The sequence below is a fragment of the Triturus cristatus genome, chromosome 7 (assembly GCF_964204655.1).
Source record: "Triturus cristatus chromosome 7, aTriCri1.1, whole genome shotgun sequence".
Taxonomy (NCBI): Eukaryota; Metazoa; Chordata; class Amphibia; order Caudata; family Salamandridae; genus Triturus; species Triturus cristatus.
The window spans coordinates 1,337,602,553-1,337,628,431 of record NC_140590.1 but is presented as its reverse complement, the minus strand read 5'-3'; the positions used below and the strand labels follow the sequence as shown (position 1 = coordinate 1,337,628,431).

Sequence of the window (25,879 nt, the reverse complement as noted above, 5' to 3'; positions counted from 1 at the left end):
TCCTGTGGCGTACTGCTAGATTTTCGAGGTATTCCTGGAACTCTCGCCCCTGGAAGGGGGGTCCATTGTCAGACTTGACCTCTTCCGGCAACCCCATCATTGCGAAAACTCGGTCCAGGACCCTCTTCACATGCGTGAACGCTGTCGACGCTTCCACTTCAACGATAGGGAATTTCGAGAACGAGTCGACCATGACCAGCATGTGACGGCCGTCCGGAAAACTCCCAAAATCCATGCTGAGATGTGTCCACGGAGTCATACTTGGTTCTTCTGTGATCACCGGAGCTGGCGCTGGGTCCCCTCCTGTGATCGTACAGGCATGGCATTGCCTTACCATCTCCTCTACCTTGGAGTCCATTGCCGGGAACCAGACTTTGTCTCGCAGCCTGGCTTTGGTCTTTGCCATTCCTTGATGGCCCACATGTGCCAACGCAAGGATTCTTTTCTTTAGACTTTCCGGAACCACTATCAGGTGTCCCCTCAAGACGACTCCTTCTTCCCCCTCACTGAGTTTGCTTCGGATGTGCCACAGTTGTTGGCGAGCATGGCTGACCTCCTGCCGTAGGGCGCGGGCGCCATCCATGAAGTGGGTCCATCCATTGTTCTCTAGTGCTCCTCGAACTTGAGAGAGAGTGGGGTCCTCTCGAGTTGCTCGACCAATCTCTTCCTGCGTCATGGCCTTGGGACACACCCCTTGCGACACCATGTTGACGAATGATTCATGCTGCAGGTATCCGCCAACGGGTCGGATTGCACCGTGGACTCCGGGTGACGGGACAAATAATCCGCTGGGTTGTGAGCCCCGGGACGGTAGATTACTTTGAAGTTGTGGGCTTGCAACTGCACCGCCCATCGTTCGATCCTCGGGGGTGCTAGCCTGGATGAGCCAGCAAACAGTGGGAGCAGCGGTTTGTGGTCAGTCACGACATGGAACTCTTGGCCACACAGATACAGGTGTGAATGCTGGCATGCCCACTTGATGGCCAACGCCTCTCTCTCGATTTGGGCGTACCTAGTCTCGGTGTCCGTGAGAGCTTTGCTGGCATAGGCGACGGGCTTCCATACTTCCGGGCCGTGTTCTTGAAGGAGGACTGCTCCTACGCCCACCGGTCTGGCGTCAACGACTAGTTCTGTTCACCGTCTGGGGTGGAAGTAGGCCATGACGGTCTTGTCCAGCAGCCCTACTTTGATGTCTTGGAATGCTTTGTTGGCTGCTAGCGTCCACTCTCACTTGTGATCGTGGCGCGTGAGGGCGCGCAACAGCTCAGACATGGCTGCAAGATTGGGGATGAACCGTCCACAGTACGTGGCCATGCCGAGGAAACTCCTCACTTCGGTGGGGTTTCGAGGTGTGCTTGCCGCCCTGATAGCTTCGGCCTTCTTCGGGTCCACCAGGAGTCCTTCGCGGGTGAACGTGTACCCAAAGAAATCAACGCTTTCTTGATAAAATAAGCACTTGGATTTGTGTAGAGTCAGCCCACAGTCTACCAGCCTCTTCAGCGTGGCTCGGAGGTGAGAGTGATGTTCCTCGAGCATGGTGGAGAACACAAGGATATCATCACTGAGGTTGATCACCCCTTGCAGCCCTGACAGTGCTTCCTGGATGGCATTTTGGAAGACCTCAGCGGCTGATGATACTCCGAAACTGAGCCTTTTGTACCTCCGGAGGCCAACATGTGTTGAGAAGGTTGTAATATACCGGCTCTCGGGCTCCAGTTCCAGCTGGTTGTAGCCAGCGTTCAGGTCCAGCTTAGAAAACCACTTTGCCCCGTTAAGGTCCGTCACGATGTCGTCCATCGTGGGGGTGATGTGACGTTCTCTCTTTACTGTGGTATTGGGCAGTCTCATGTCAACACAGAGTCGGATAGCCCCTGGTTGTTTGGGCTTGGGTGCCACGACCAGCGGGGACACCCATGGAGTGGGGCCAGAGACCTTCTCGATTACGTCCAGTTCTTCAAGCTTTCGCAGCTCCTCCTCCACTTGCGGGCATAGGTTGAAGGGCACCCGCCGGTGCCTGAGAGCCACCGGTCATACCAAGGGGTCAATGTGGAGCTTGAACCTCTTGCCCTTGAGCTTCCCAAGTCCGGTGAACAGAGCTATGAACTCCTTCAGCATTGCTTCCGCATGGGAGTCATGGATCTGATTGGTGAAGAAGACAAGTCCTAGGTCCTCTGCTGTAAGGCAGCTGAGTAGAGTTCCCTTTTTACCCTCCGTGACATGGAACCGTGCCTCGGTGGAGTAGCTCCCTCTGGCGATGGTGGTCTGAATGACACCACAGAGAGGGAGAGGATCGGTGCCTCCATATGTGTATATTCGCGCCGTGGACGGTGCTAGAGGGGGTCGCGGTGACAGGCGGTCATATTGGTCGGAATCCATTACATTGACAGACTCACCGGTGTCAATGAGGGCTTGTACCTTCGTGCCTTCGACTGAGACTGAGCACATGGGAGGTGGTCTTCGACGAGAACCTGTCCGGCTGACATACGATACCACGAACACGTCATCGTCTTAGTCCTTGTATATCGGGCGTCGTGCCTGTGGCTGGTCATCCGGCACTGGCGGTGGGTCGTCGAGGGAGATTTGGCGAACCCGCTGTGGCACGCTTCTGGGTCTTGATGATGGTTGCCGGAAACGCCCACCGCGGCACACTCTGGCATAGTGGTTTAGCCTTTCGCAGCGGAAGCACGTTTTCCCTTTCGCCCCGCAGACGGCCGTTGCCGGGTGGTCTTCGCCGCAGTATCCACACGACCTACCTGGTGGCGGTTTGGGCGCCTGGTGAGGTATTGTGGGGCGTCTCTGGATGGCATCCACCTTTTCTTCTTTGATGTGCGGGGTCCTAGGCGCCAGCGCAGCAGCAACCGATGTGTGTAAAGCGGCCTCCATCTCTTCTGCCGGGCATCTGACAGCTCATGAGTGAGCTAGGACCAGGATTTCGTCCAGTGAGATTCCGGGTTGTCGGAGGATTAGCTTCCGCAGGAGCTTTGAGTGGCAGCCTAGGATGATCTGATCTCGGATTTCCTCCCGCTGGTCTGTGAAGGGGCACGTGCTAGCCAGCCGGCGTAGCCGCGCGTAGAACATGTCGACCGATTCGGTATCAATCTGCCACGCCCTCCGGAACTTGAATTTCTCGAAGTCGGGGTTGAGCTGTGGGTCGAAGTGTCTATTGAGCGCGGCGACCGCCGCCTCGTAGTCATCGTCATTCCCTGTGTTGGCGAGCGTCTCGAACAGGTCATAGATCTCTGCTCCTCCATAGTAGATGAGGAGTGACCGTTTCACGGTCCCATCAGTTTCTCGGGTCCCCTTAAAGTAATTTAGCCGTCCGACCCAGGCCTTCCATCTTGGCGCAGCAGTGGCGGGATCCGAAACCTCGCTGAATGGGGGTAATGGTGTAACTGCAGTGTGGGTGAATACTGGTGGTGGTGGGTTGCCACCAACAACTGGATTTTGCCCTCCATCTTGCTGGGCGGCCGCACCTGCCGCTGGTACGTTGCTCATTGCTGCCAGGCAGGGGCGCTTTGGCGCAAGGGCACAGCTTGCGCGTCGATGTGCAGCTCTGGGGCGTGCGCTTCAGCCCGTGTCCTTGTGTTGCTGACTGTGCAGGGGTCCGTGTGACTGCAAGTAGGGGCGCGGCTGACTTTCTGGTGCAACTCCGCGTGTGGGGAAAATGTGCGCCGGCTGGGCCCAAATGTCACAGCCTCCCTCAGTTGGTGAATTGTCCTCCCTCCAGGCCAGGGTAGCCCAAGTGGCGTAATCCTGCAGGTGTTGACTGCTGCCCTGGAATAGTCCACACTGTCCCTTGGGTTGGTGCTGCCAATGCTTGTTTGTGTGTTCCCTCCTAACTTGTTATTTTTTTTTTTTGCTCTGTGCTTTTGGCCCAGGCAGCGGAGGGGGCAGCCCGTCTCAGGGCCTCGCTTCACACCGACAGATGCAGGGGGGGGCAGCGCCCAGCAGGGCAGGAGCGGAGACGTCCGCAGGTCCACTTCAGCGCAGGTGAGGTCACCTCACTTATCCCACACGTCGCATGCAGCTCCGTCGGCGCTGCCAGCTGAACGCGCTTCCGTAGGCCAGGGAGACACGTGGGCGGGCGCAACGCGAGCTGGAGCCAGAAGCGGGCAGGCAGTGTGGCCGCAGACAGGCACGATGCAAGGCACAGGCGGCCAGGCTGGAGCGGTGCGGGTGGGCTCCGCGAGCTCCCGCCACAAAACAGGTAGCAGCAGGGGGAAGCAGGCAATGTGGGTGGGCTCCACACGCTCTCCGGAGGGAGCCACACGGGCCAGTAGGCACGCATGGGGTGCGACCGGCCTCGTCGCCAATGTAGCGCGGCGGGGCCTATGTCGTAGTAGGCCACAGCAGCGCCAAAATAACGGACACAGGACCACCACTTACACCTCGTGGCCGGAAGACCCCGAGCGGTCTTCGACCTCATTTATTTATACCCTCGGAACGAGCCCGCCCCGAGTGTATGGTGCAACATTGTAGGAGAGTCCGGATGGCTCTCTACACTAACGTTCTCAGCTCACTGTCCACATCAGACCAGTTGTCATTTCTAAAGCGGAAACTGCATGATAGACCGGCCGTCGCTGAGACAAGGAAGTGCCACGTGGGCAGAGTCCAATCTAACAGCTCACCAAGTTCACAGTAATGTATGCATACGGTCTGCATCTCCATCCAAACAATTTTACACATAATTTGCACATTATGACAGACTCAAACAGTGCCTGCTATATGAAGCTCGGAAGGATAACAGCCTTGGATAGCAGTGAGGATGAAAGGCATGAACGACTCGGTAAAGTTGATGCAACTGAATGGGCAGGATACTTGCCCTATTGCTAAGGCCCCACGCCAGAAAGCACGGGTTAACTGCCCAGCTGGCAAGGCCCCACAGTAGAAAGGATAGGTTACTTGCCCTGTTCAATAAGCCCCACACCAAGAACATGTGGACAAGCACACCACAAGATCCCACAAACACTCCTACAGATACTGCAAGCACAGTCATGTACTCATGAAATGAAATTCTTGCTGAGAATTCAGCTAGAAGAATGTAGTTACTGTTTGTCTGTGTGAAGGAAAAGGCCAACTGAACTGAAGGGACCGAAGTAAAGGACCAGGTGGTGAGGACAGAGACTGTACATTGACTGCCGGTGCATAAGAGACAATGGCATAAGCAGACAATGAGGCACCAAACGAATGGCTGCAAAACGTTAAGTGGTTGATCCCAGTCCGGAACCTTAAAGACAGACAATCGTCATGAATGTGCAGCCTGCATGTCCCATAGACCTAGTTCGACAGATGTACTCTGCTAAATATACACACAAACACACATAAATAGAGAGCAGTATGTGATGCGAGGGAAGGCGTGGGGGTAGGACAAGACTGAGAGAGACAGAGAGAGGGATCGAATCTGGCTAATTACTCTAGCTTAGAAGCGCCGGCCTTGAACAATGAAATCTGCTAAGTGCACTCAGGCTCCTGTCAGAGACTGGCACTTGCTTTAATTGCACGCAGCGCTTTCGCACCAAGGCCAGGCACAAGTCCTCCAAACCTCTGGAGGCAGAATATTAAACAAGCAACACCAGGATATTAACTTAAAAATCCTCTCACTTTGCAGTCAGAGAAAGAAAAGTAAACAGGTGCCCTCCGAAAACAGTGTTTGACATTTGACCTCGGTCTTTGAATGCACAACTAATGTGACGAGGTAAGAACAAGATTTACAGGCTTGCTCACAGAAACCAAGCTAGAAACAAGTAAAAACAAGAGCACACGTGTGAATCGCTCAAAAACAAAGAAAAAAGTAGTTTCTAAAACAGTTTCTAAAATGGCAGCAGTGGATGGAAAGTAGTACTTGTTCCATGCTCTCTGGAAGGGCTAAACACAGGAAGAGGTGTGACGCATGCATGCCATGGACAAATGGGGAGAAAGAATATGAGCGTGACAAAAGAGCCAGCTAATGGGAAGCTTATGAGTGGCCTGAAGCCCACATAGTCAATACAACATCTCTCTTTGAGGCAGCGCATTAGCTGTCTAGCTGAGACCTAAAAAGCAAGTTGGCAATCGTGAGCCTTGGGCAGTGTTGCAGGGAACAATTTTCAGAATGGGAGTGCTGTTATCAAGGTTGCCCCAATGAAGTCACAGGGATTGAGAAAAATCCAAACATCATGCTAATAATAAGTATAGTAAATGAGCCATGCCTATTCAACAGAAGAGTGGTATGGGTGTGGAATGTTGCTGGTGGTGCATTTTGGAGCACACAGTCGAAAATATATTACTAACACATGGTGTGGGATGGTAGCGGGCTGTCATTTACAGACAAGACAGCACATGTTCAAATGAAATGGCCACTAATTTTGCACAGGCATACAGTTTTACTGACTAAATTATATAGTGCACATAAGATAATGTTTGGAAATAGGGTTTCATTGAATATTTGCCACATCACCAAGTAATGTATCTTGATTTGTTTTGATCCGATTATATAACAGGCAAGATCTTCACATAGTTACACTTTCAAAATCCCCTTTCTTTGCAGTCAGAGAAAGAAAAGTAATCACAATTTTCCATTTTAAGAATAAGCAGCACTTTTTCTAAAGACATAGCCAAACATTTGACCTCTGTGATTGAAAGCACAGCAAATGTGACATGATAAAACAAACTTTAAAGGTATCTTTATTGCTCATTCCCCTTCGGAACTCCAGCATGGTTATGTTGGGTGTGCTGCAGCACTCCCGCACCTCCCATTCCAGCACCGATGGCCTTAGGGTGCATCTACCCAGTCAGTAAATGTTGGCCCACAGAACAGAAAAAAATGAGAGTTTGACGCTTTCTGCAAGAAAGTCAGAATCCAATCTAGAACAGTGCCTTGGATTCCAGTGTCAAATGTTAATGATTGGTTGAGAAAAAGGAGAGCAGACAAGTCATTGAAACATTACATATTGTTGAGGTCATCCCAGATTGCAATTAACAGTGATTTGGTGGTTCTTCCAGGATGAAAAATAATCTGTTTGTCAGAAAGGAGGCTTAATTGTTTGAGCAAACCAGAGATTTGTGTCAAGGCTACGTTGTCAATTATTTTCGTCAGAATTGTCCCATTCAATATTGGTGTGGTGTTTGCTGTCTCAAATTCATTAAGTCCCTGCTTCATAAGTATTGGCTTAGTGCAGGAAATGCTTAGTTTATTCGATAACTCTGCAGTTAAAGCGTAATTGATTGATGTGGCCTGGATGAAATGAGACAAAGCAAAGAAATTTTTTAAATTTTGAGTGGCATGGGTCAGCTGGAGATCCCTTAAAAGAGATTGGCGTGATCAGTTGAACATTTTCTTTTATACAGAGTACTGTGAACATGCATAGTTTTGGTTAAGTAGTTTTGGATCTTAGAACATGTGAAGGAAGGGTGACTGGTTGCTCTCAATTCGAAGTGACACTTCAATACCTTGTGGGTTCAGTGATTGGTATGTGAGACTGGAGAAATTCATGAGAATACACTGCATTGGTCTCTATTACTTAAGTTTCACATTTCCAGTAGAGAGCTGGCTTCTCTTGTAATCCATCTGTTGTGTGCGCAACTCAATGAACCTTTTATGAAAATTTGGCCCAAAAAATGTTATATCCTCCTTTGAGCTTGTTGTTGTCCTCCGAATAATGCCTGACACTTTTATTTCATCCATCCTAATGTCCACAGGCGTAATTACGTAACCCAGAAACTGTACAAAAATGGCATGAAAAATACACTTGACAACTTTAGCAAAAATATACAGTGATCTCTGAACCGTGGTAAGACTGCCTTAATGTGTAGTAAGTTTGTCACCGAAGAAATGAATGTACCAGAAGGCCATCTAGATAAACTGTATAAAATATCCTCTCAAAACCTCATTGATGAACTATTCAAAAGCTATAGGAGCATTGAAGAATCTGAAAGTCATAGCTTGATATCCAAACAAACGGAGTTTTATGAGTCACACAGTTTTTTATTTGTCATCATCTTGAACTCTTACCCATGGGTTTGCATCTCTGAAAACTAGTTTTGTGAAAATGTTACATTACTAATGTTATGTAGCGAGATAGTTATCAAGGACAGTGCATATCTATTTTCTGCTACTGTTTGGACTTTTTTCAGGACTCCAGGAGCAACCAGGGCTTACTGGGCCCAGTTTGTGGGAATTAGAGTTATTTCCCAGTGGTGTCCCCGGGTTCAAACCTATTTTTGGTCCCAAAACTGATCACCAAGTATACCTCTTTAGTACTCAACTCTCAGGGTAGCAAAGTCGAAGAGGCCAAGGCTTACATAGGGTGGGGGTGTGGGTTTAGAGACACAGCACTCAACAAGCATCAAATAGCTGTCAATAAATTACTGCCCATGTGCTACTTTGGTTTATAAAAATAACTCTTTATTTCTACTCACACAACTAATTAACAGAGGGCATTTCTAACAAGTACTAATGGGAGTAGTAGCCACAATATCCTTGGGAACATTCTATGGCGATGAAGCACATTGGCCCTTTCCCCTATGAAGTGGAATCTCTTTGGCACCATAAGGAGCCCCTGCAGCTCATTTTACTCACAGACACTCGATAGTACCAGTACATCACTCTTTACCCACATTGACTGGGTTCAGTGCCATGGTTACCTGTCTATCCGGCCAGGCTTGTGTAGCTCTTTGTGAGCAGGGCTCACCTGCTGATGTCATTTTCAGCAGGGGCATGCTTCCCTAGTGATGTGAATCTGGCATGACCACATAGCGGACTTGATGCTGTCTTTCCTGAGACACCTGCTGACATGTTTGGCTGTCTCATTGAAGGTGCCGGTGCCCTCATAGCAGGTCAGTAGCAGTGGTTCCAGCACAAGTAAAGAGGAGGCTGCATCCGAGTCATGGTGCTCATGGTCCTGGCGCTCTAATGGCTTGGGTTCTTCCTCCATGCCAGCAAAAATCCTCCAACCAAACAAGCAACGTGCCACCCTCGTCTACAGCGGTCCTCATACTGGTGCAGTTGTGTCACGGAACATGTAAGTTTCGTCTGCACTTCAACCACGAGGGGGCTTCTTCCTCCAGTGCACGGATGCTTCTTGGCACTTCACACTTGGCTTCAGACGTTGCTCTGTCAAGTTCCTCTGGTGCACCTTCCACTTCAGGTGTCGGTGCAGTCGCCTGTGCTGGGGTCACTTCAAGGACCTTGGGCCTCAGTCATAACACTCCAAGTTTTCTTGACCATCTCACAAAGTCATTTCAATCGGTGCAATCAACACTGGAGGCTGCATGGAATTTACTCCCCATTTTGTAACCCTGTGAAATGTTACTCTCAACAAGACATCTGATTTCATTGTTGAGGAATCACGTTTTCACTAGCTATTGTATTTCTATCTGAGATGTTACCAACACTCGATTCTTCGATAGAGCTAGTTACCTCTGACAGGCTTTCATAAAATGACTTTACCTGCCACAGTACATACATGATTTATGCGTGCATCAATCAATCAAACATTTGTAGAGCGTGCTACTCACCCGTGAGGGTCTCAAGGCACTGGGGGGGGGGGGCTGATACTGTTCGAACAACTAGGTCTTGAGAAGTCTCCTGAAGGTCAGCAGGTCCTGGGTGTGTTGTAGGTGGATGGGGAGGGTGTTCCATGTCTTGGTGGCGAGGTGAGAGAATGATCTGCTGCCGGTGGTCGTTTGGTGGATGCGTGGAACGGTGGCGAGGGCGAGGTCAGCGGAGCGAAGCTGGCGGTTTGGAGTGTAGCAGGTGAGTCGTTTGTTGAGGTATGTTTTTCCGGCGTCGTGGAGTGCTTTGTGAGCGTGGGTGAGGAGTTTGAAGGTGATCCTCTAGTTGACGGGAAGCCAGTGAAGGTTCCTCAGGTGGGCAGTGATGTGGCTGTGGCGGGGGATGTCGAGGATGAGTCGTGCGGAGGCGTTCTTTATGCGTTGGAGTCTCTTCTGGAGTTTGTCCGTGGTTCCCGCGCAGAGGGCGTTGCTGTAGTCCAGCCTGCTGGTGACGAGGGCCTGGTTGACCATCCTTCTGGTTCCCGTGGGGATCCATCTGTAGATCTTGCGAAGCATACGGAGGGTGTTGAAGCAGGAGGAGGAGATGGCGTTGACCTGCTGGGTAATTGACAGAGATGAGTCCAGGATGAAATCCAGGTTGCGTGCATGGTTGGTGGGTGTCGGCGCAGCTCCCAGTGAGGCCGGCCACCAGGAGTCATCCCAGGCGGATGGGGTGGAGACAAGGATGAGGACCTCTGTCTTGTCTGAGTTCAGTTTCAGGCGACTGTTTTTCATCCATTCGGCGACGGTCTTCATTCCGCCGTGGAAGTTGGTTTTGGCGGTGGCGGGGTCTTTGGTGAGGGAGAGGATCAACTGGGTGTCGTCGGCGTATGAGATGATGTTGAGGTTGTGTGAACGAACGATGTTGGCAAGCGGTGTCACGTAGATGTTGAAGAGGGTCGGGCTGAGGGATGATCCTTGGGGTACGCCGCAGGTGATCTTGGTGGCTTCGGATCGGAATGGCAGACTCTCTGGGTTCTGTCGGTGAGGAAGGAGGTGATCCAGTCCAGGGCTTTGTTGCGGATCCCTGCGTTGTAGAAGCGTGTGCGTAAGGTGTGGTGGCAGACAGTGTCGAAGGCGGCCGAGAGGTCTAGGAGGATGAGGGCCGTGGTTTCGCTGTTGTCCAGCAGGTTCCTGGTGTCGTCGGTGGCGGCGATGAGGGCGGTTTCGGTGCTGTGGTTGCTGCGGAATCCAGATTGGGACGAGTCCAAGGTGTTGTTCTCTTCGAGGAAGCGGGTCAATTGTCTGTTGACGATCTTCTCGATCACTTTCACCGGGAATGGGAGCAGGGAGATGATCCGGAAGTTCTTGAGGTCCTTTGGGTCTGCTTTGGGTTTCTTGAGTAGGGCGTTGATCTCTGTGTGTTTCCAGCTTTCCGGGAAGGTGGCGGTCTCGAATGACCTGTTGAAGATGTGGTGGGGGCAGGGGTCTGACGGTGATCCGGAGTGGATGGTGTTCATGGTTTTGATGGTGTCTTCGTCGTTGACGTGGTTCCAGGAGGTCAGGAGGCTGGTTTGGCTGGGGGGCGATGAGTCTTGGGTGTCGGCGGCTGTCGGGGGGTCTGGTCGTTAAAGCTGTGGTGGATGTCTAAGATCTTGCGGTGAAAGAAGGTGGTTAGAGATTCGTAGAGGTCTTGTGACGGCGGGATGTCGGAGCTGGAGCTGGGGTTGACGAGTTTGTTCACGATGTTGAAGAGTTCTTTGCTGTTTTGTGCATTGTTGTCGATGCGTTCTTTGAAGGAGATCCTTTTGGCGGTTCGAATGAGTTGGTGGTGTCTGCAGTTGGCGTTCAAGGGCTGCATGTTTGTCGGGTGTTTGCACGTGGCACCATTTCTTCTTTAGTTTTTGGCAGGTCTGCTTGGATGCCAGGAGGTCGGTGGTGAACCAGATGGCTCTTCTGTCGGTGAGTCTGTTTGTGGTTTCTTTATCGGGGCGAGAGTGTTAGCGCAGATGTCAATCCATTGCCTGAGGTTGCGGGTGACTGTTGGTGTTGGTGTAGTCGATTGGTGGATCTAGGGCGAGGGTGGTGATTAGCTGGTCTTCGGTGACCTTGTTCCTGCTGTGGTGGGGGACTCTTTGCTGGTGTTTGTGTGTGGTGGTTTTCTCGAAGGAGAAGTGGATGCAGCGGTGGTCGCTCCAATTGAGTTCATGGTGTGGCTCAAGGTGACGTGGCTGCTGGCGGAGAAAATGGGGTCGAGCGTGTGTCCAGCGGAATGGGTGGGTGTCGTGACAAGCTGTTTGAGACAGAGGTTGGTGAGATTGTCCAGTAGTGTGGTAGAGTTGCTGTCGTCAGTGTTCTTGAGGTGGAGGTTCAGGTCTCCGAGGAGGATGTAGTCTGTGGAGGCCAAGGTGTGCTGGCTGACGATGTCTGTGATGGATTCGCTGAACTGTGTCTGGGGTACGGGGGGGTCTGTATATGAGGGGTCCTCTGAGGGTGGTGTTGGGATCGATGTGGACCTGGAAGTGCAGGTGTTCGGCGGTGCTGAGGGTATCTTCGGTGGTGGTCGAGCTTCTGAGGGTGTTTCTGTGGACGATGGCGATTACTCCTCCTGGTCTGTTGGTGCGGTCCCTGCGGGTGATCTTGTAGCCATCCGGGATGGATGGCAACGTCGGGTGCTGATGTGGTGTTCATCCAGATCTCCGTCAGGAAAGCGACGTCTGGGGAGGATGAGTCGAGCAAGTCCTAGAATTCGACGGCATGCCTGTGGACGGAGCGGGTGTTGAGCAGTATGCATCTGAGATGGTTGTGGCCTGCCTTGGTGGGGGTGGGGGGGGCAGGACGTGCTGGTGCACGCTAGCTGGTGAAGCTGCAGTTTCGGCAGGTGAAGGGTCCGTGGGTGCACTTCGGGGTGGCCTGGAAGCAGGTGGTAGATCTGCCGGCGTGGAGTGCGTGGAGGGTGTTGACGTGGTAACGGCATCTGGTGTCGTGGAGCTCGCAGGGGTCAGGGGGTCTGGCACTGGGCGTGGTCCAGGCGCAGACGGGCTTGCCTTGGGCGTGCCATCCTTTACCTTCCCTTGAAACGAGCCATTTACTGCTGTCAAATTGCACAGGTTCAAAAGATTCTGACACTCTGCCATCTTCTGGCTTTTGAAGTATTACTAACAGCTTAATCTCAAATTGTGTTTTATCTAAATGACATTCAAGTTCAACAATACTCAATTTGCACAGCTAAATCTATAAGCTCTGCCCACTTGGGGCCCTCATTACGAGTGGTTTGATATTAGGTATGTTATTTATCGCACTTGATCAATAACAATACTGTGGGGTATGTTATTAATAATGTGATCTGAGCAATATACAATTAGTTCATTCCTTAAAATGGGGCATAACATGTGGATATTAGTGCTTAACACATTAAAATCTGCATGTCCAGGAATTTACTGGGCTTATTTCCCCAATAAATGTCGACCTGATGATATCTAGTAGTAGATGGGATTTGTGTTGCAAAACATATAGCTCCAATATATGCAGTATATGTGATCAATCAGGTGGGAACAATCATTACGTATAAATTGAGTTGCAACACGCGGGAGGGTAAAACGAACCGAACCTTACGGGGAAGGTGAAATACGTTATGTTTGCATCAGAATGGATATTTGAGGTATGGAGGATCACCTTATCAATTTCAGTTTATGGTTATTGTAGAATATGGAGGATGTTGGGAGGTTGATAACGATCTGGTCAAATTTGGTAATTAATTGTGAAAGCGTTCAGGATTACACTCAATTTAAAAATAAGCAAATCATTCATGGACTTTATAACAAGTGGAAAACAAGGGTTGTTTGCTACATTGGGATATAAGAAATTTGGACTTTTAACATTGTATTAAGTTTCAAACTCAATATGTGATTTTTATCGTACACATGCTAAATTTTGTTAACAACGTTGGTATTGAAACGGCACATTTGATTGACATCTTATAACAGCAAGTACACAAATGAATAAAGATTTGGTTCAGGAAGGTTAACTGACAGACAGGGTGATTTGTGGGAAATGTAGTTTTTCAACAGAGTATAATGGGCGGGTTGAAACCAGTGATCAATCAGGTGGGAACAATCATTACGTATAAATTGTGTTGCATCACGCGGGAGGGTAAAACGAACCGAACCTTACGGGAAAGGTGAAATACATTATGTTTGCATCTGAATGGATATTTGAGGTATGGAGGATCACCTTATCAATTTCAGTTTATGGTTATTGTAGAATATGGAGGATGTTGGGAGGTTGATAACGATCTGGTCAAATTTGGTAATTAATTGTGAAAGAGTTCAGTTGCGCTTTCGTAGAGGGAAAGTGTTGTTTTCATGGGAGTTTGGATAACTGGGAAGAGAAGATGTAATGTTGTGAATACCAAGTCCATATTGGTGTAATGGCAATTCCTTTTGTTTTTTAACTTTACAGAAAAGAACCCCTGACGAAGGGCAGTAATCGCCCGAAATGCATTGGGTTAAACTTCTGACATTATTCAGAGCTTGGGATTTTAACATGCTGTATGTAAGGCGTTTGGGCATTGTGCAGCATTTGAAAATTGGAATCACCTTGTTCTATAATTTCAACGAATGTACAATAAAATGAATCTTATGTGAGAAAACGTGGTGGACACTGAATACATTTGGTTTACGAGGATTTCATTACCTCCATTGGCACGATGCATCCTGGGTCTGATATCATCAATATCAGCAACCGTTTTGATTACTCTCATCGGGCTCTTGAGGACGAAGCTCATACCAGGACAGCTCCCTTTCAACTTTTGATTAACTTGAAAATATGGAGTGCGGGACATAAATCTTTTCATAGTAACGAGTGACCAGACATAACTGAATTTTTCAATCAACTTGTAATGAGAGCCTTAGTAGAACGGTTTGCCATTTGTGCCAGAACATCCTGCAATTCACTCTGTAGCCCTCAATAAAACAATTATTCTATTTTCTCCTCCGGCAAACCAGGCTCACCAACCTAATTAATAATGTGGTAATATTACGCAATAAATCCATATGACACATGATAAAACGTAAAACTTCTCTAGCCAAATAAAGGGCATGCAACTTTCTCTGAAACAACTTTCGCATTTGCTTACAAAATGTGGAAACATATCCCACGGATCATTTCCCTTTAAAAATGAAACACTCCAATTTGTCGCATTCCTGCTTAAATGTGACAGAACAAGTGCTACTATATTTGGTCATCTGAAAATGCCATTGGTGTACATAAAAAATTCAGTTGACATTGATATTAAGGAATGGGGCCATTTTATTTGGATCCAGTGTAAATTCGCTTGGAAGCTGGTAGTGGTAATATGGGTGTTGCTTGTGAATAGGTATGCAAGTGGAACTGAGAATGTCATAAGGGAGATAGAAAGGCCCAAGGACCTAAATTTATATGATCTGACGGCAATAGTACTTGACTTGCTTCCTTATTTTCAGTCTTTTGCATGACACCACTTTCTTTTCGGTATGTCTTTATTTTCAGATCTTACTCCACCACTCTGCCATCATGGCAGTTCCTTTCAAGGTACTAAAAGTTTGGTGGATGGCTGCTGACGGTTTTGATGGCCACCCTCCAAACCTTAATTTTTTTTTTCAAACACAAACTCCCAAAGTAGGAGTTTGGTTTGAAAAGATAAATAAATGACCGCTACACTATAGGGGGTCATTATTTTTAGGTCTTGCCTACGCAGCCTGGCAACGTGCACACGTTTGGCGATTCCCTTGCAGGAGCGAGTGGCACCATCTGGTAGCATTTATCGCGCTCGCTCCCGCACGGGAAACGCGCGTTCCTGCTCTCGGCCGTACTCCCCCCCACTTGTGTTTTTTTTTGCTTTCAGGCGCACGCGCTTCTTTTTGTGTAGCCTGGGCTATCCCCATGTGAACAACCAGGCGTCTACTGAAAGTAGAGGGAACGTGTGACACAGATCGGTTTCAAAGTGCACAGCGTTAGCCCGAGATGGCACACCTCTAACAAGGAAAGAAGCTCATTACAACTCGTACATCTTTTTTAACAACATCCATTTACAAATCGCCATTGACTCGGGCCCTACCAACTCCAGAAAAAACAAGCATTTGCAATGCAATAGGTCTCGCATTTACGCGAGTTTGAGCTATTGATATTGCTAATAACAATGCCTTTTATTTTTGTTAACGTTTTCAAAACATAAATAAGTCATTGTCATTTACAATATCAATAGCATAAAGTCGTGCAAATACGAGACCTATTTGCATTGCAAATGTTTGTTTAAGATTCTTGGCAGAGAATAAGGTACTTTCAAGGTTAGGAAAAGGGTCTCTGTACACTGGTGTTTTACAAAGCTTTTGGTATTAAAGTTTATTGGACCTGAGACATCTTCCATGTGGTTATTTGGTTTGTCTCTATTAGTAAAGATGTAGGCAAGGAAAATGGACTCCCGAGTAGTGCCTGAATTACTTGCATGTAATCTTCATTACTCATATTCTTTCTCAACACAGTCCCTGCATTTCAACTGCCCTCCCCTTGCGTACTCCAAGGATTCGGACCCCAAGTCTTGTGGATCTTCAGGTAGTAAAGAATATATTCTAGTCTACTATGCAGCCTACACAATGCAGTAGACACAGCACGTTTCTTTTAGTAGTGGTACCAAACAGGTTTCCTTCACAGAAGATCACCTTCGTCATTGAAGCCTCTGTGGAGGAAGAGTAGGACTAATAAATAATCAAGGTAGGAGTTGAGCACCTGCAGACACTTCTAAATATCATTGTAAGCATCCAAGAACGTGCATGCCTACGAACGTTTGACTCCCTACGAACTAAACTCTAAAGTGATCTAAATACCTAATGGTGAGACCCTTATTTAATTGAATTAATATTCATGATGCTGCAAAGAGAAATATTTTTCAAACATTGAAGAATTTACCTAAAAAGTATTTGTTCTTTCTGGAATCAACATAAGATGTATAAAGAACTTGAGGAGGTCTAGGACAGAAGTACAAAATGTTTTTGTGGCTACAAACCCTGCAATTCACAAAATCACAGTTAACAACAACAAAATGAAATTTCGGAATATACTAAACCCCTTTTGCAGCTCAGAAAACTCGAACCAAAATGCAAAAGGAGTTTACTGACATTTTGGTATACCATTATGAAGGGGCATGAAATGGGCCTCCTTTCTCGTATGAACTTCAATGAGATGCATAAATGTTTTGGGACAGAAATCGAATTTTGCAAACCAGTGATTAGTTAAAAACTCCTCAAAGGAAGTGATAACCCAGTGGACCTGACTGTCTACCTCCAACCCCCCACGCCACCAGTGTGTTCCAGATGGGTTAAAGCAGCACAACCCCTGTGTTGGAAGCCAATAGTGGGCGGAGGGGTCGAAACTAGTTTCCTGGGTATTTATCATTCGTTAAGCAAGGTATTCTGCGACAGGATATTTTGCAGCAGAACGTATTAGTACATTAGTTGCGCCGTAAACTTACAGGCAAATACCAAGAGTTGGTGTGCAAATTTAAGTTGGGCCACTAGTTTTTAAGCCTAATTATGCATTGGCCATCAGAATGTTATTGTTGAAGCGGTGTCTGTTTGGTATTTGGGTCTGGTAGTTGATCACGTGTTAAAAATAATTCGTTCGCTTCTGAAAGTTTACAGTAAAACCTCAGCTTAATACATTGTATCTTCTACACCCCTCTCCGTACCCATGCAAGCATTTGCTATGTACAACATAAAATATATGAATATTACCTCTTGATTTTTTGAAGTGCGGTATTATTGTTCATTATTTTGGGTTTCATTATTTTTATTCCAAAGTGGGACGCATGTCGCTCAGGATCGTCATTTATAAATGTCTGGAAATTACACCATTTAATTGCTAATAAGTATTATTGAAATATCAAAGTGCATGTCTATCTGCTGTTATTTTATAACATGTCAGTCCTTCAAATCTCATCAGGGATGTAGGGCCATCACGGATAAGGGGTCTTTCCTTTTACGGAATCCATTTCTAATCCACAGGTGAGCACTGGTCCCACCATATATGGAGGAATACAAGAAGGCACCCAGCGTACTTTGCACTCCCATTTCTGCAACATAAGTTCAACGGTTATTTTTGACCCGGGATAGTTTTTTCTTGTCTTGCTGATATTACACTTTAAAAGTAAAAACATATTTGCTTGGGATTTAGCAAAAAAATCACATGCAGCTGCACTTAAAGAAATGAAATGTATATGTTTTACATCAAGGAGAATGCAAGGTGCGAGAAGATGAAGTAAACATTAAACCGCACAAATATCTTTTTGAAAATTAAGGAATGAACATACTAAGTGGTTTAATCAATATTGTTACTATCAGCAGAAAAAGGGGTACGCACCATGCCTTAGCTTCAGCAGCAGTCAAAAAGATGGTTTTGTGATTGCACCAGTGTTCATTTTCTCTGATATAGCGCCTGGCAAGTGCAGCATGCTAAACTTCCAAGAGCCCATGCACTCCTGGCTGTTGCGAGCCAAAGTTATTCCCGCCGTTTGCAGCTGGGTTGGTAACTTCTCCCCTTACGGCCGAAACCTAAAATATGTCTTTCCCCACAGGGGGCCCAGCATAGTTACAAAGGAAGGGCTAAACACAGGATACAGTACTACAGAGCAACAGAGAAACAATAAGAAGCAAAGAAGGGAAAGGTTATTGTTGTGTTGGCACGTTTGGTATCAAGGGTTCAGTCTCGGCGCTGAATTTGCATTCGCTTCTAACAAGTTATTGTTAGTCAATTACGCTTCGCCTTTAAGGAGAATACACCTAGGGAAGTTACACATTGTGAGTGATTAGCACTTCGGGTGAACATATTCAGGATCAAGAGCGCTTTCTTTCAGCACAGGTCAGATCTGTTTTTAGCAACATTTAGTTCCCGTAGTCTGTCAGCTGACTATTTTTTTCATCCATGCATCCCAAGTTAGCAGTAAAGCGCTTTGCAATCATGTTGGGCTTGTGTTAAAAATACGGGCTTTCTCAATAAAAACAAGCTGTCGCCATTGTGAGGGAAGTGGGATAAGGGAGGGGGTGGCAAATGGTGAGCACTTTCCGGCCGCTTTGATATTCTGATCAAAGCGGCCGCGAAATGAGCTTTTGTAAACGGGGGATTTGAAAGTGCAAACTAGTGCTTTCAGGCTGCCAAATGGTGCGCGCGCCCGGCGCACATGAACTGTATTTGGAGGCCTGAAAAGCACTAGTTTGCACTTCCAGATCCCCCTTTTACAAAAGCTCTCGCGAGAGCAGCGCTAAAGCGCTGTCTCAGACGAAACCTAAAAAGCAGCTTTTCCAGCCACTACCCCAAAGAACAGTAAAACGCAAACAGGAATGTCTACCATTCACCAGCACTCCCGTTTTACACTGCATGTTATAATTATTTTATCCACTCAATTTCCTAGGCGTTCATTGCGAACTCAACTTTGTCCTTGTACAGTTAGGAAAACACCAATTTTATGTTGTGTTTTAATGACAAAACTTTTTCATTAAAATATATATATAAAGAACGTGTGCTCAAATATGACCTAAATTAGCTTGATTCACGTAACTCCCATAACCATTTCAATCACAAAATATGCGTAATAGAAAAATATGATCTGATCTTACTATTAAAGAATTTCATGGCAACCTCTAAACATTTAAATTGTTAATAATTCTATAAATGCTAACTGACTTTTCGTTGCGCTTTACGAAATGTAGCCGTGTGTACTGTTTCAAACGGGATATGTTTTAAAAAGATATTCGAGTGCAGATCGCAGTTGTGCATCTCTCCCTATATACAATTCAGGCGAGGAAGAAGGAAGTTGGGTTTGTTTTATTCAATGCGTATTTGTGTACAGGAGTACAATTAGAAATGTGGTCCTACAATAACTGCATCGCTTAGCGGAGGTCTGGGGGCTTTTTCCGAAGTCAGCGAGGTGGGCTGGCCGGGGCCTCGGCGCTTCTTTTGAATGCAAATGTCTTGGGGCAGGCAAAGGCGAGGCCTGACGTCAGACAGGGCCTGGGTGGACCATTAGCACATATAGCAGCGCTTGGTAACACTTCCAGAGGCTCCTGCAAGTTCTAGGCAGCCCGAGGAGGGCACTAATTCTCTGCCACGGGCAGAAGCAGCAGATAAAGGGACCAGAGGGCACGCACCAGCCACCACCCAGGATGTCCTAGGAGCAGCAGGACTTCGGAGGAAGTTCTTAACACATGCATCATGTACTTGAGCTACTTTGGGGACAAGGAGAGTGACATGTTCCCATGCTCTGTCAGCTCCACCCACAACAGAACTTTGCGCCCACCCAACCCCGAATATGCAGGATACCACCACCCACAGGTGGAGGAGCACAGCCATTCTTCTGCAGGCTGGGGCCCAAACTACAGACTCCCAAGTGAGGACTGGAGCGCATTTGGGACAGGAATGCCTAGCCTGGTTTCTGCGCCCATGCCCGGAAACATACCCTATGGCTCGCACGAGTACAGCCCCATATACCCTGCTGGCACCAATCTCCAGCCCTTAGTGGACATGGGGAATGCAGTGCCCATCTCGGCCAGCGCCCCTAGGCCGCACCCCTTCATGTGGATGAGGAAAACTGCGGAGCCTGATGCATCAGGGGAGCAGAGGCCGCCTTTACTGACAGACTCTCTTCTCTGCTGAGGGTGCGGGTGAACCCAGGGGACTTCACATGGGGTGGGGGCTTACGATGGATCTTACCTAGCTTCCATTGGCCACATGGGATCAAATAAGCCTTGCATGGAGGTGAATACATTACACGACGACTAAACCAATGCAAATTTAAGAAGATTAGCATGTTCAAAAATGAGGTGACATGCCATATTATCCTGCCAAGTAACCGAACCGGTTTATTGTAAGCAAAGAAAACAAGCATTTGCAATGCAATAGGTCTCGCATTTACGTAAGTTTGAGCTATTGGCATTGTGAATGACAATGTCTTTTATTTATGTTTTAAAAACCAAAACATAAATAAAAGGCATTGCCATTTACAATGCCAATAGCTCAAACTCGCGTAAATGCGAGACCTATTGCATTGCAAATGCTTGTTCCTTTCAGCACAGAACTGAAAGCGCACTGTGTGCGCGTTGTACTAAAACACTCACATGAATGGATCGGTTTGGCAGCGTGAAACCTATACAGCGTTTGTCAATAGCCACCTTGGGCAGTGCCTGTGTATACCCATGGCGCGCTGTAATCAGCACCGGCACAGAACTGAAAGCGCGCTGTGTGCGCGTTGTACTAAAACACTCACATGAATGGATCGGTTTGGCAGCGGCTGAGTGGTTTATACATGTTGTTGGTATGGGTTGGGGGGGGGTTGCTTAATGAGACAGTGTGAGGAGCCATGGCCAGAAATACGATGTTGGTGCCATTCCGATAATAAACGGAGCCCTTTAAAGTTTGAAACTTGTGCCTTTCAATTTTTTGGGAGGGTGGGGGAGTTTGTGCTGAACATGCGAGTCCGACTTTGTATTCTCCACAGTTCACGGGGCCCAGGCTAGAGTGCAATGGGCTGTAAGTCTGTAAGCAATAGAATGTGTACATTTCTAGAAGTAAGCAATATTCACAGAACAAATACTGATTAGTATGTGTGACACGTAAATGAGGGGAAACGGTACTGATCAAAAATGCTGACGACCCGTTTTTGTACACGAAGGATTTGTGTTTTATATTTTGGAGCTTGAAGAAGAGACAGCACGCAGGGGGCGTAACTGTAACTTAGATAGGCGGCGTTCACGGGGGTATGTACAGACGGTAGGAGCACAGAAGGAGCAAAGGGTGAAAGGGGCTAATAATAAATAGCAGTAGGCGGGGGGGGGAGCGGGGAGGGAGAGAAGGAAGCACCGAGTCCTAAAATATTGTGTAAGGTATAAGACGCATAAAGTGTAAGTGGCCTAAGAGACATGAAGCAAGGTGATATATGTGTAAGAGCAACAAGCCATGGAAATAAAGGGGCACCGAGGTCTGTATCCCGCATGTAGGCGCTAGGACAGAGAGCACGCAAGAGCCTAAGAGCGCAGCAACTGGAGTGCATGGGTTGGCGAGATTTTATTAAGGGCTATATTTAATACGCTACTCCGTGGGGTAATGCTCCGTTGTAATAATATTGGTGTAGCACTGCCAAAAGTTTTAAGATGGCTGCTTATGCAGTTACCAGCAGCAATCTATAATAGAGGGAAGAGGGACCGACGGGGGGAGGGAGGCGGCTTGGAACCAGTACAGCGTTGGTGTGACCAGCACAGAATGGAAAAGGTGGTGCGAGACAGGGGGAGGGAGGAAACGAGCGAAGGGCGAACGGGAATCCATATCTTAAGGCGCTACAAGATCAGGGCACAAGCTAAAGCAAGCTCTCGGCTTTGGCAAAGGCAGCCGCTTCTTAGCATTCACCGAATTTCAAGACAATTATAGGTTCCAAGAAAAGTCTTTATTCCAAATATAACCACAATCGTTTTCTGGTGTCCTAGAGAGACAGACGCCAGTCCGGCTGTTCCTAAGTAATAACAGTGTTTGTAGAGTACAGTGTGTGTGGGAAGGAAAGCTGCGGGATTGTTATACAAGCCATAAGCATGGGTAAACATATCCGAAAAAGTGTATCATTTAATTTCTTTTGTTTTTCGTAACATGTTATTGTTGTTCATTTCACATCAGTCTTGTTTTAGGCTGTAGTTAAAGTGATCGGAGACGCGATCAAGCAAGCAGAAAGCAAACTGATTAGAAGGGAGGGGGTAGTGTGAAAACAGCGGGAAGAGAAGGGAGGGTGTAATAAAAAACAAAGGAGCCAAAGCTATAGAGAAGGGAGGGGGGAGTGGGAGCAGCTGTGCACGTGCATGTGATCGTGCACTCAAGGTTTAGGCCAGCCAAAACTGTGGGTAGCACTTTGAAAATCCCACATATAAAATGTCTCTTCGAGTCTTTGGCTCGCGAGACCTAAAATGTGTCTTTGTGTAATGTACTGGTGCTCATGTAAAGCGCCCCAATACCTTGAGCTCGAGTAGATAAAACTGCAACAAAACAAAAAGGACAAGTTTGACCTGTATTGTATTGTAATTGCGTTTATATAGTGCTTACTACCGCTGACCAGGCATCAAAGCGCTTTTTCGGCGAGTAGCACGCTACTCCAAAACCCATAAAGGATTAGTGATGAATTAGTATAGTGAAAATACGAAAGTAATTTGAGTGGTGAACCTAAAACGATGGTGTTTTAAATGCAACTTGAGTTCACCATGGTATGGAATAAACCGTTTTTTACCTTGAAAATGAATTGTATCATTTAGTTAACTGGTGAATTTGTGAAGCTTATGCTGGGTTTGTTAAATTGCATTAATGTTTTAAAACAGGGCTACCAGCTAATTTAGGGGGCACTTGACAGCCAATGGACAACACTTTCTAAACAATCACATCAAAAGTGGGGTTGGCTTTGGTTTAATCAGCTGTGTGTGTCTGTGTGAGCGTGCGCGACCCTTAGGTGTCGCGCGTTTTTGTGATCTTACTCCACCATTAGTTCCATTTTTTTTATTTTACTGCTGACGAGTCATAAAGGAATGTCAAATCTAGTAATTATATTGCGTGAATTAAGTTCACTCCTGACTTCATGAACTCCCGTGAGTGTGGGCAAACAAGCCACTTTACCTCCTACCCCCAAATGTCTTGTCTGCCAATAGTGAAGTGCTTAGAAACAGCACTGACACTGGCATCAAATAATGAATGTACACATTTGAACAGGTAGAATACCAAGGTCTTTTTTTAAACCTGAGCGGCGCCCTCAGGGCAACAATTTCCACAATGCAAAGTTCCAACTTTTCATCCCTTTAAAAAAATGTTCACTTTGCACAACATTATCCTGAAACAGTTACACTAGTAAATAAGCAAAGTGATCTAATTTGGTGAAAGTTGCACTCTCACAAATATTCCAGGACTGCAGTTGGAATGGTAATTTGCGTCCCGGCATAGCCAATAGGTCTCGCCTTTGGGACCTTATAAGTGTTTAGCCTTGCAACAGTTAATGTTGTTGCACCAAGGATATTGTGCTGGATAACTAAACACTTACAAGGTCCCAAAGGCGAGACCTATTGGCTATGCCAATGCTCGTTTTTCTTTCTCTCATCTCTAGGTTTATCCTGACGGTGACAGTCAGAAAACAAAGAACATCACACTATCCTCCCACATGGTGTAATGCCCTTCCTCAAACAGCTCTTACTCCATTTGGCTGTCAGAGGAAACTCCCTGTTGTCGGAGTTGACGGAGCCAACAGGGGATTACGGCTCGCCTGTCTCTAAATGAGGCAGAGGTTGATGGACAGGGACACTCCTTCACATCTGCAACCAAGTACCCTGTCCGCCAAACTTTAAATCAACTCCTTAGTAACTATATCTAGCATTTGGGACAGAGTAACATTGGAATCCAAACTATTAAAACAGTCAGCAGACATCCACCAAGCATTTTGTACCTTGAAAGGAACCACAATGATGTCAGGAGGGAGTGCAGCAAGATCTGAAAATGAAGACTCAAAGAAAAGAAACTCCAGAGATGCCAAGACATTTGCTAAGCAGCAACAGCCTTTTGAGTCCACCACTAACCTTTCCGACCTTGGAATAAATATAATACTCTTGGGGTCACAGTGTTGTGTTCGCTTGTACGACGACCATCGAAAGGTAAGTTCAAGTCCTCATTGCAGATCACAACATTGGACTGTGCAATGCTCCGGTCATCTTTCAACGTTTTATGAATATAATGTTCTCTGATATCTTAAATCCGTTTGTATTGCATGATTTGAATGCTATTCTAGCATTTTCAAAGGTTCCTGTAGGATATCAAGTATATATTAATTCAGTGTTATCTAGCCTTCAGAAGTATCATTTGGCTTGTAAATCTGAAAAGTGTGAGTTTGAGTAGGAAGAAATTTAGTACCTTGGATTTAGATTGAATGCCTTTGGCCCTTCCACAGACCCCCCAAAAATGTCAGCTATTCTGGATTGGCCTCCATCTATTAACGTTAAAAAGACTCAAAGTTGGCGTGGATTGGCAGGACATCATGGCGGACTCAGCTTAGCTGAGCTCCGTCCACCCACGCCGTAATCCGTCAATTATCCTACAAGATCCTGCCCTGAGACGACTTTTCTAGCTCCGCTGATTACCCCATCAGCTCTGGTGTGTGGAGATATTGTCGATTCGAAGCCTGGTGGAGTAGATGCAGAGAACGCCCCGGGACCTCTGATCTGCGTGGCGTTTGCCGATCTCGTTGCGGTGATCGTCCCGGGGACTGTTGTGTGGTGTTGAGGTGCGGGGCACTGTTCGGCGCCCAGAAATCGGACTGTTGCAGGGAAAGAGCCCCATGCCCCCGGTGGCCTGCTTTGGTGTGGAGCGCTGCAGCAGTGTGAAGAGTTCGCCGTTGGCCCATCCCCCTCTCCTTCGCGGCCGCCATTGTACTGGTGCTGTACCGGGGGAGAGACGGTGCCTCCCATGTGATATCGCCCTGGTCCTGGCTGATTCTACTTGGAGCCTGGGATGCAGACGCCCGGGGAGTGGTGCCTTGTACACCTGATGAGTTGCGTGGTGGGGTAGCGGAGCACGGGCATGTGTGGACTGCTGCCCAGCCCCTCCTCCTCTGCCCGGCGGCCGCCATTCTTCTCGAGCTGTGCTGCAGGTGCAGTGTTGCTGGCCCAGCGGCACTGCCCGGCCTTCTGTGGGGTCGTGGAGATCTTGTTGTCCCTTGGGCCACTGGACGGGGCCTTCCGCCTGCCGCTGATGTGCACGGGCCCTGGTGGGGCGGATTGAGCCAGGTGCTAGCTGGACACTTAGGGTTGGGTCGCGACCCGACGGTGAGTGCCACTGTCTTTCATCCTCCCCCCCGCGCCTGGCATGAGATTGGCCCAGCCCGGGGCTAGTGGGAAGCATCATCGTGTTGTGGCACCTGGGGACAGTCCTCCACTTCTTTGCGGTGCTTGCTGCTGCTGCGGTCTGGATCTGGCACGTTGGTGGTCCTGAGGTCACACTTCTTGCTGCTTGGGGCAGGTCCACACGGGTCCCCAATATTGGTCTGCACTGCCCAAGGACACTAGTGCGCTACCCTGAGGAAGCGGAGACGTGTACGCTGGAGCTGCGAGGGGCCCATGAGTTGTCGTGACCCGCCGCCCTTTTCAGTGCCCCCCGTGTGGGTCCTCCCTGGGCTTGGGGGACTGACCTGGCGTATTGGGTGGTGTGGCCCGATCCGCAATACACACCTGGTGCTTCCTCTGTGACTGTACCCTCCTGGCCGCCGCCATCTGAGTTCCGCCTGGTGGGACGACCGCCTGCCCAGGGGGAGTGGGCTCACCGCCCCCTTCTTTACTCCACTGCCAGACCGATCATCCTCATGGGCAAGGGCGGG

At 47.8% G+C, this 25,879-nt stretch overlaps 1 protein-coding gene and 1 long non-coding RNA gene across 2 annotated transcripts in view; both read left to right on the top strand.

The window, feature by feature from the left end:
• The window catches only part of LOC146811993 (uncharacterized), a 133,435-nt gene that overhangs the window by 42,288 nt on the left and 65,268 nt on the right, over window positions 1–25,879 (top strand). The window lies entirely within an intron of this gene.
• LOC146811994 (homeobox protein CDX-1-like) lies at window positions 19,714–20,154 on the top strand. The gene has a single exon (XM_085615116.1). It carries the CDS (start codon window positions 19,714–19,716, stop codon window positions 20,152–20,154), a length of 441 nt encoding a protein of 146 aa, XP_085471242.1.

Coding starts and splice junctions, on each gene's coding strand:
- LOC146811994 (XM_085615116.1), top strand. CDS start 19,714: ATGTACTTGAGCTACTTTGGGGACAAGGAGAGTGACATGTTCCCATGC.